The sequence below is a fragment of the Papaver somniferum genome, chromosome 5 (assembly GCF_003573695.1).
Source record: "Papaver somniferum cultivar HN1 chromosome 5, ASM357369v1, whole genome shotgun sequence".
Lineage (NCBI taxonomy): Eukaryota > Viridiplantae > Streptophyta > Magnoliopsida > Ranunculales > Papaveraceae > Papaver > Papaver somniferum.
In genome coordinates, this window is record NC_039362.1 from 193,428,078 (window position 1) to 193,436,956 (window position 8,879).

Genomic DNA, 8,879 nt, shown 5'->3' on the forward strand with positions numbered 1-8,879 from the left:
AGGAGATTTATGTCCCTCACCTGTTTCTGCTTTTACTTTTTTCTATTTACAATTTCTTACATAGTTTGAAATAAAAAAAAACGGAATCGCCTCGTACTTTGGAGAGAACGTTTGCAGTTGTGAATGAAAAAAGATTAAACTCACAACTGTTATCCTTAAACGCGTTTTCATTAAGCGTTTTATGGAAATTTATCAGAAAATCATCACCCATTTTTATATTTAGAATAAGAAAATGTGCGCTCCACGTAGCAAATTACTTTATAAACTTTTCTTTTATTCCTTTTTTTCCATCTTTCCAAGTTGAATTCTCATAAAAATTAGTCTTGGAATGGAATTATCACAGTTCTCTTTTATTCACCTCCAAGAAGATGATTCGTTTCATTTTTCACATAAACAAAAGAATTATCCATTTGAGCAAAAAAAAAAAAATAGTTGGATAGGTAATTTGAGACCGCTAGTGGGAGGTTTATATTTCATATTTTTCTTAAACTGAAACATATAGATAAATTTTTTTCCATCAAACTCATCCATTTTTATGAAATTGTACGTACCTTCGCTTTTTCTAGTCGCAAAATTAATCCAAATATCTTCCAAAAATTTTATATCCAAAAGTATTTGGAACTTAACTTCACATTTGGTTAAAATTATGTGTAACTGGGCCTAACATTTACAGCCAGCAGTCAACTGTAGTACACTTTACCAATCAGACACTTAATCACATAGTGTTAAAATTCATTCCATCAGTTCTACTTCCATAAACTGTGGCTTAAAAAACTCTAAAATTTTGTCATCTTAAAAGATTAAACTTTGGAATCCAAAGTGAAACAAATAATAAGTTTGTATTTCATCCGTTTTCAATTTTTTGGTTTTTTGTTAAAAAGTTAGGTTTTGGGTCTGGTTGTTTTTCTTTTTTTCCGATTTTCAGAGAAAAAAAACCACCAAAATATTCGTCGGTAAAAAATATTTATATTTACACGGTTTCCAAATATTTTTAATCCTGATTGTTTTCCTTTTTTCCGATTTTCAAAAAGAAAAACCACAAAAAAAAAAATATTTATGTTTGCACTTTTCCAAGTATTTTAAATCCGGCAGCACCAACTATTTTAAGAACCGAATGGCATTTAATTTGGGCAAATTTTTATTTAATGAATATTTTTGCAAGTATTATCACACCCGGTGTAGCACAATTTGGGATGTGATGAATGAGTGCCACGGTAAACAAGTACATTTAACCTAGTAAAAAGAACAAGAATAGGGACAAATCCAGGTACTATAAGTATCCCTTAAGATTTGCTAAAAAAGAATCTTGTCTTTACAAGTAGGAATCCCTAGGGGTAAAAAGCATACTCCTCCCAGAGGAAGGTAAAACACTTTCACTAAGCTCTTTGTGAAATCTAGGGTTAGGGGTTTTCTTTTCTACTTGAAATTTACTTGATGTTTTGGACTTGAATCTTTGTTTTCTTCTGTTGAAATACATTTGAATAGTTACTGAGAGAGATTCTAGGGTAAAATTGAGGTTTTTCAGCTAGGTTGTTCTAAACTTAGGATTCTTGAGTATCACTTTAGTAAAGCTTTTAGTGTGCTTCTTGAGTGCTGCTTGTTAATGAATGTAGCATCTGTCTAGTGATTATTGTGAATGCTAGAATCAATGGGTAGGTTTTTTTTTGATAATTTTGTTAAAATTTGTGTAAGACCCATAGATTTAATCTCGATTGGTCTCGAAAGTTGTTGTATTAGAGAAACTAGCTATATGTATTGAATGTTCAAATTGACTGTAAGAAATCAAGCTTTGTATTGGTGTAATTGAAAGTAGGGGTTTTGTTGAATTACATGGCATTCTTACAATCAAGTGTTGTAATGGTGTAATTGGAAGGAGGGGTTTCATTGTATAACATGGTATTGTAGAGTGTTAATCAATCTATTTTGGTTTTAACGTTAGAGGTATTCTGTCATTCTTTTGTGTTTGGGCAAAATGTTTTTAGAATTTAGAATTGATTTCATCTTATCCCAAGCATTGTAGTGATGTAATTGGAATGAGGGGTTTCATTGTATAACATGGCATTGCAGAGTGTTAACCTATTTTTGGTTTTTATGTTAGAGGTATTCTATCGCTCTTTTGTGTTTCGGCTAAATGTTTTTAGAACTTAGAGAACCTTAAACTGGATTAGTTGTTCAGCTTGTGTGTTTTATTATTCCAAAATACTAGATTCTTATAGACTGCAAGATTTTTGATGCCCTTTTTCTGTCTTCTTTGGATTTCTCATTTATTTTTGGTTTCTTTTTGCAGCTGTGACCTTGCAAGTGCCCTCAGAACAATTGTAGCACATTAGGAGCTGACGCTTAAGTTATTAAATCCGTCAAGAAGGGGTATGTCTCGTTCATCTCTGTTAATATCCAAAGATGATGTGAGTTTATGAGGTAAAAAATCGTCTTTCTATCCCTTTGGTTTGTTACGGGGCAAAACCTATCCTATTGCTTCTTCAGAAAAGTTGTATATAAGAAGCGGAACTGATGGATTTCGATTTTTTAAAGCAAATGAAGAATTATCCTTGCAAGAACTTTTCAACTTCAATTATGAACCTTCCAGATGACTGCTTTGCTCTTATCCTACAACTGCTTAATAGACCAATGGATCGTAATTCATTTGGTTTGACTTGTCATCGGTGGCTTCATATACAGAATTCAAGTCGACGGAAACTATGGTTCAATCATTATCATCATCCACTTGCGAAAGTTAGCCCTCACAGCTATTCTTTTCGACTTACTAAGTTATTGACTCGTTTCCAACAGCTAAATTTTTTATCTTTATCTCACTGCACCGAGTTACCAGATTCAGCTTTATCCCACTTACAAATCTATGGATCAAACATTCAGACCCTGTATTTAGAGTGTTGCTTAGCCATTACAGACTATGGATTCTCTTTGATGGCTTCCGGATGCTCTCGTTTAACGTCTATAAGTCTGTACCGGTGTAATATTAGCGATGTTGGATTAGAATACTTGGCTAAATCTTGCTCATCTTTACAGAAGGTAAACCTTTCCTGGTGCGGAATCACTGATACAGGTATAATATCCTTGGGTGAATCATGTTCGTCCTTGCAGAAGTTGAACCTTTCAAATTGTGGGTCGGTTTCTGATAGGGGCATAAGATATCTCTCACAAGCATGCCGGCAACTCTGCTCAATCACCATCTCATACTGTGAAAGGATCACCGGCGTTGGCTTTCGTGGGTTTTCAGAAACCTTAACTTCTGTCGAAGCAGTTTCCTGTAAACTTGAACCAGAAGGTATACAAGCAATTGTTAGCGGAGGTGGGCTTGAATATCTTGACCTCTCGGGTCTTGTTCCCGTTGTGACGCGATTGGACAGGGTTGGAGGGGGATTTACGAAGAATCTACGAGTTCTTAATCTTCGAAACTGTCGTGATGTACGCAACACAGCAGTGATTAAAATTTCAAAAGGGTGTCCGTTATTACAGGAATGGAACTTAGCACATTGTCATAACATTGATCTTGATGGATGGAAAGCTATTGGGTCGAATTGTCATAACCTAGAGATACTGCATGTAAACATGTGTTGGAATTTACGTGATTCAGGGTTGCACGCATTGCTTTCTGACGGATGCAGGCGTCTATCGAAGTTATACATTTCAAATTGTAATGGTCGAATCAGTTATTTCACAATCCAGCAGTTCAAGTGCAGAAGAAGTGATGTGAAGATCAAGGAAAAGGAAGTACAGGGTACAAAAACTAAGAACATCTTCTGAGCTTCCAAGATCCATTTTTCCTTTTTGGCTGTTACTTACAGAAGTACAGTTTCATGAGCTGTTACCTACAAAAATGTCGTTCTTTTTTGTGTTTCTTGCTGAATGCTTGGAATTTGTAGGAAAAGCTTTGCAGGTAGGATACCTTTTAATGCCGATCTTTTTTGTGTTTTTTGCTGAACCAGTTCAATGCGTGGAATTTGTAGGAAAAGCTTCGCAAGTAGGCTACTTTTTGAAACATGCTTGTATGTTGTATCCAGTACAAAATACTGCATTTGCAGAGCTACTTGGTTGTATATTTTTTGAAACATGGCTTGTATCAACACTGATGGAATTTTGTCTATGGCTAGTAATATTTTATCTACTTCAGAAGTTGCAGAAATGAGATGGTAAGCATCACTCTTGCAGAATCCTTGCAAGCTTGATCATCATCGAACGCGGCATTCTATTTTTTGTTCTGTAACACATTCCCTACTGCTGAGAATTCCTTTCTGGCCTTGGTGCATTGTTTATAGGATATTCTATTTTTTGTTCTGTAACACATTCCCTACTGCTGAGAATTCCTTTCTGGCCTTGGTGCATTGTTTATAGGATTCCAGGACTAAGCTTTATTTTTACCCTCCCCTTCAGGGAGATTTTCCAACTTGCTTTGCCACAATGTTGCAATCTTATGTTGCAGTGTTCAGACCACTATTTAGCTGCAATCTTATGTTGCAGTGCCGCAGCTTGGACCATTTTAAATTTGAGTAAATGCGCGTTAACAGAAATACAACAAAGGAAACTTGTGACATTCATCTGCACAGAAAATTTCTTAGTCGAGAGCCTCATACATCTTTCATCATGGATTCATTGTTGTAAAGGAGGCAAAGCGACTATATGTCAGCATTACAAACCAACCCGCTACTGATAGAGCCACAAACTCATTGCAATAGATGATTACTACTAAAGAGACCTTAATTTCTAAGCCAAAAAAGGAAACATATAAACGAAACACATTGAACAAAAACAAAAGGAAACAAACTATACTACCTCCCCCTAATCACCCCAATATTTGATATACTTATGAGATTAAACACGCAAAAGAAACGTAAGAGTCTCTATCACGATACCCACTGGACAATCCAACAACTGCAATCCCTACTTCATCTCCTCGTACAAAAGGGAGCATCAAAATGGAACATTGAGATAATTTCCATTTCTATCTCTAAAATGTCTGAAGAGATTAGTAAAGAGAGCACCTGAACTCAGACTCTACAATGCCAGTTTAAAGCAACACTTCTTTATTGAAAATCCAGCTGAAAGGCACCAGACGATCTTGCTTGTTTTTCTTTGCTAGAGCTTGAGCTCTCTCTTCCAACCTTCTGATTCTTGGAGTCAACCCGCAGACATATTCTTGAGCTTTCCGTCCTTCAGCTGAGAGACCAGTTATTTTGGCCACATTCCACCTCCCCACGAGAAATTCCAATATATCAGCATAATCTTTAGCGGTGTAAACTCCAAGGCGTTGAGCGACGGATGAGAAGTGCTCAAAGAGGTTGTCATCTTGGCCGTCATACATTAAGTGAGCTGGCATTGCAATTTTCTTCCTCATCATATCAGCAAAAGCCAATACAGTACCATCTGGGTCGATCTCGAAAAGCTTTTCAGATATCTTGGTATAAGCAGTTTCATGACGCTTTTCATCAGCAGCAATAGTTCCACAAATTTGTGCAAGTTTTAAGTCCCCATGCTCCTTGGCATGCCTAGCTGTGTTTCCATGGGAGATAAAGGTTGCTCTCTCCTGAAATGAGGTGTAGATGAATCCCAGATATGGGTTGTTTTCTGTCCGAGGATCCTGTAAAAATCACAAAAGAATAAAAAGATCTCTTTAGAACCGAAAATATTTACACAACATTTAATACTTAAAGAGAGAAAACATTAAAAAAAAAAAATCGGAGTTCAAAAAAATCGGATTTCAAGTAAAGATCTTACCATTCCTGAACCGATAAGATACTGAATTGTCTTCTCAATTTGCTTCATATCTACTCGTCCACTTAAATAGAGGTACTTGTTGAGAAGGTCCCCATGCCTATTCTCCTCGGCAGTCCAAGCCCTTGTCCAACGAGCCCAAGAAGTGGGGCTTGCGCCTAAGTAGTTTTCCCAAGTGGAGATAGATCACAAGAAGAAAATGTAATTATTGAAAGCGGAGTAAAACTACAAGAATAAGGCAGCGGATAAAGAACACAAACTCCCAAGCTCATTAAAATGGATCACACCTGTTTCATCCCTGACTCCATCCAAAGTGTTAAGCATTGTTTGGTATGTTGGAAGGGCTTCCTCCGTGATCATATCCCCAACCAGACAAACAAAGTAATCATCGGGGATCTCCTTTGCTCTCTCTCTCAACTCCTTGACTTGATCATAAAACCCATCTGAGGCTGGATCAGGTAGAAAATCTTGTGGTTGCCAACATTTCTCAACAGGCTTCAAGTGTACCAAGATATTGTCATCTGCCCAGTCTTCTAAGCCCTTGAAAATCTCAATCTTTTGAGGCGGCATGGAGTGGGTTACTTGAACATGCACCTCGCGTGGAGGGGTGAAGGGTTTCTTAGCATTCTCCGTCTCCCTGAAATAAACAGAGGAATCCCTTAAGGATTTGACATTCAAGACCAGCTAAATCCACAGAAAAAAAAAAAACTATTTTGTTAATAACTTTAAGCTTTTGGCATGAAGATGTAAATTTTGTATAAACATGTAAGCGTGCCAGGTTGTCTCACACCCCACCATATAGGCTAAATATAATGCATTACAACATAGGAGTTGTTCAAGTTACATCCAAGCTTGGTTAATCTAAATGTTCAAGGACATAAGCCAGCAAAAAGCAGGTTGATTTGCCAGAATCATCTAGAGCTAAGAAGAAGCCGCAAGATACCGTATCTGGAGCAAATTGGTGGTAGAACAAAGTTTGATAAAATATAGAATAAGGTAAAATGCAGCATATTCATAGAATATAAGCACAAATTATATGTTCCAAAGCAATCAGGACATAAGCCAGCATATTCAAATTGCATTTCTAGTCAAAAAGGCGTCCACCAGCGGGAAGCTAACACCACTACTGTAGATGCCAACATGACATAAAACAAACACATGGAACAAGAAGTCTTACGAAATATATTGCATCAATCAAATCAAGTAGCGAACTTAGAAGAAAAAAGCAATCGAAACAAAACCGCCACAAACCTAGTCCCAGTTCTCTACTAATGACATGCAAGCAGCAAGACAAAATATACATGCACCAAACAGCTTTAAAATTGAAACAGATTCATTAAGTTTCACCAACAACAAAAATTCTACCTCCTACCCAACTCATAACAGACAAAATATACATGCACCAAATAGACATATTAGGGCCACGTTACGGAATCTTACAAATTACGCCTCCCTAATCATCTCTAATTAAGCTCCCTAATCTTTTCGTCAATCACCACTAATTTAACATTTGATAAGAGATTAACTGGTTAATTAAACGATCACATTGTACGTCTACCAGGCCTAACTTTACTACTAGGAATCTGTAGACAGAGAAAGCTCTTTCTAGTTTGGTGGAAACCAGAAGAGAATAAGAAGAAAGAAAATACCATTTTGTCAGGTTTGCATGTGGTGAAATCATCAGCAAAACAGGCGATGTGGTTCCCAAATAAAGTGGGTAACTGCCCTGAATGAATATTGTTTATATTAATGCGATCGGCCAGCTCGATCATTTCAATATTGGGCATCCAATCTTCCCAGTTCCCACCACCAAGCTATCTTAAATCTTTGGCGTAGTGGTGGGTTTACAATCTTTACATAAAAGACCAGAAATCCACCTGCTCATAAGTGACGGGCACCAAAGGTTTCCATTTTGATCAAGTCCCTTAAGATATCAGTGATATTCGACTATGTATATATTCTAGATGGCTTTTGTGTGTCGGTGATTAAATGAGACGAATGAGAGTTCAAGTGTAAACAGATATAAGATGTGTGACTAATTAACTTGGAATCAAGGAAAGAGTACAGGGATACTGTGGACGCAAACTATAACACCCGACCATCACTGAAAGGGTCTCGAGAAGGTTTTGGTTGCCCTAATACAACCAAAACACCAAAACTGAAATAACAAAATGCTTTTAACAAAAGCTGTGTGGTATTTAAATGCGCGATTACAAGACACGGCATCGATTATAACTAGCATATATAAACATGGATGGAAGAATAAGAACAACGCATAGACATAAAGCATGTGTCAATTACTTTCGATTGAATTACAGGTAAGAAAATAATTGACATTTCAACACAGAAAAAAATAAACAACACATTAAAATCAAACCTAATTTTCAACAAATTCAATAAAATAAAGAGAAATTAGCCATCAGAGAAATTCTTGAAAGCGAAAGAAAATATTCTATGCATCATCACCAACTCAAATCCCAATTACTCACTACACCATATATATATATATATATATATATATATAAAATAAAAATAACAGAAAAATCCCATTTCTGTACACCTCCAAACCTAACTGACCTAAAATTTAAAGAACCCCAAAATTGAAAAATAGAACCATATACATTATCTTGATAATTACAGGGTAATTAATTCAATCAAAAAATGGAAACAAACTTAATCACCCAAATCAAACTCATGAAAGACAGGTGAAATCGAAACCCCCCAGAAATCAATAACCCAAAATTGCCACAACAAGCCAATTAAAATTCTTAAAAATTGAAGAAAACCCAGATCATCATTTATCAATCAATATAAAGGTAAAACTAAGAAATTAACGAAACCCAGAAATAAATAACAAAAACCAGATGAATAAATATGATTAAATTGATAATACCTATGAGAGCTTGAAGAAATGGGAAAGAGAGGGAGAGAGGAGCTTACTTAGCGGAGGTACGGAGAGTGGAAGCCATGAAAACTTTAGGAGACCTGACATTGGCAACATTTGGGAAACCAAAAGTTGGAAGCTTTTGAGGAGATTGAAATGTTAGAGGATTGAGTTTCAGAGCCATTTTTCTTGGTTTCTCCTTCTTCTCACTGCTGCTTCTCTCTTTATTTTTATTTTTTTTTCTTTTGGATTTCGCTTTCTCTCC

At 36.2% G+C, this 8,879-nt stretch overlaps 2 protein-coding genes across 3 annotated transcripts; one reads left to right on the plus strand and one right to left on the minus strand.

Moving 5' to 3' along the window:
* The first annotated feature begins 1,316 nt into the window (after window positions 1-1,316).
* On the plus strand, window positions 1,317-4,105 carry LOC113284140 (F-box/LRR-repeat protein 12-like). 2 transcript variants are annotated; one of them, XM_026533556.1, is made up of 2 exons: window positions 1,317-1,362; window positions 2,288-4,105. In XM_026533556.1, exon 2 carries the CDS (start codon window positions 2,512-2,514, stop codon window positions 3,763-3,765), a length of 1,254 nt encoding a protein of 417 aa, XP_026389341.1. In that variant the 5' UTR covers window positions 1,317-1,362; window positions 2,288-2,511; the 3' UTR covers window positions 3,766-4,105. The 2 variants fall into 2 exon arrangements, with proteins under 2 accessions (XP_026389341.1, XP_026389342.1); XM_026533557.1 differs by lacking the exon at window positions 1,317-1,362 and adding an exon at window positions 1,514-1,652.
* A 431-nt stretch (window positions 4,106-4,536) lies between these two features.
* LOC113284150 (stearoyl-[acyl-carrier-protein] 9-desaturase, chloroplastic) lies at window positions 4,537-8,879 on the minus strand. Its single transcript, XM_026533563.1, has 4 exons — window positions 8,671-8,879; window positions 6,018-6,367; window positions 5,734-5,888; window positions 4,537-5,596 (listed from the first exon to the last, which is right to left on the minus strand). Exons 1-4 carry the CDS (start codon window positions 8,796-8,798, stop codon window positions 5,027-5,029), a joined length of 1,203 nt encoding a protein of 400 aa, XP_026389348.1. The 5' UTR covers window positions 8,799-8,879; the 3' UTR covers window positions 4,537-5,026.

Bases quoted from the DNA above. Each gene is read 5' to 3' on its own strand.
- LOC113284140 (XM_026533556.1), top strand. From the start codon at position 2,512: ATGGATTTCGATTTTTTAAAGCAAATGAAGAATTATCCTTGCAAGAAC.
- LOC113284150 (XM_026533563.1), bottom strand. From the start codon at position 8,798: ATGGCTCTGAAACTCAATCCTCTAACATTTCAATCTCCTCAAAAGCTT. The intron at 6,368-8,670 runs GTAAGCTCCTCT...TGTTTATTTCAG, and splicing joins ACTCTCCGTACCTCCGCTAA to GGAGACGGAGAATGCTAAGA. The intron at 5,597-5,733 runs GTAAGATCTTTA...TGATTTTTACAG, and splicing joins ATCTTATCGGTTCAGGAATG to GATCCTCGGACAGAAAACAA.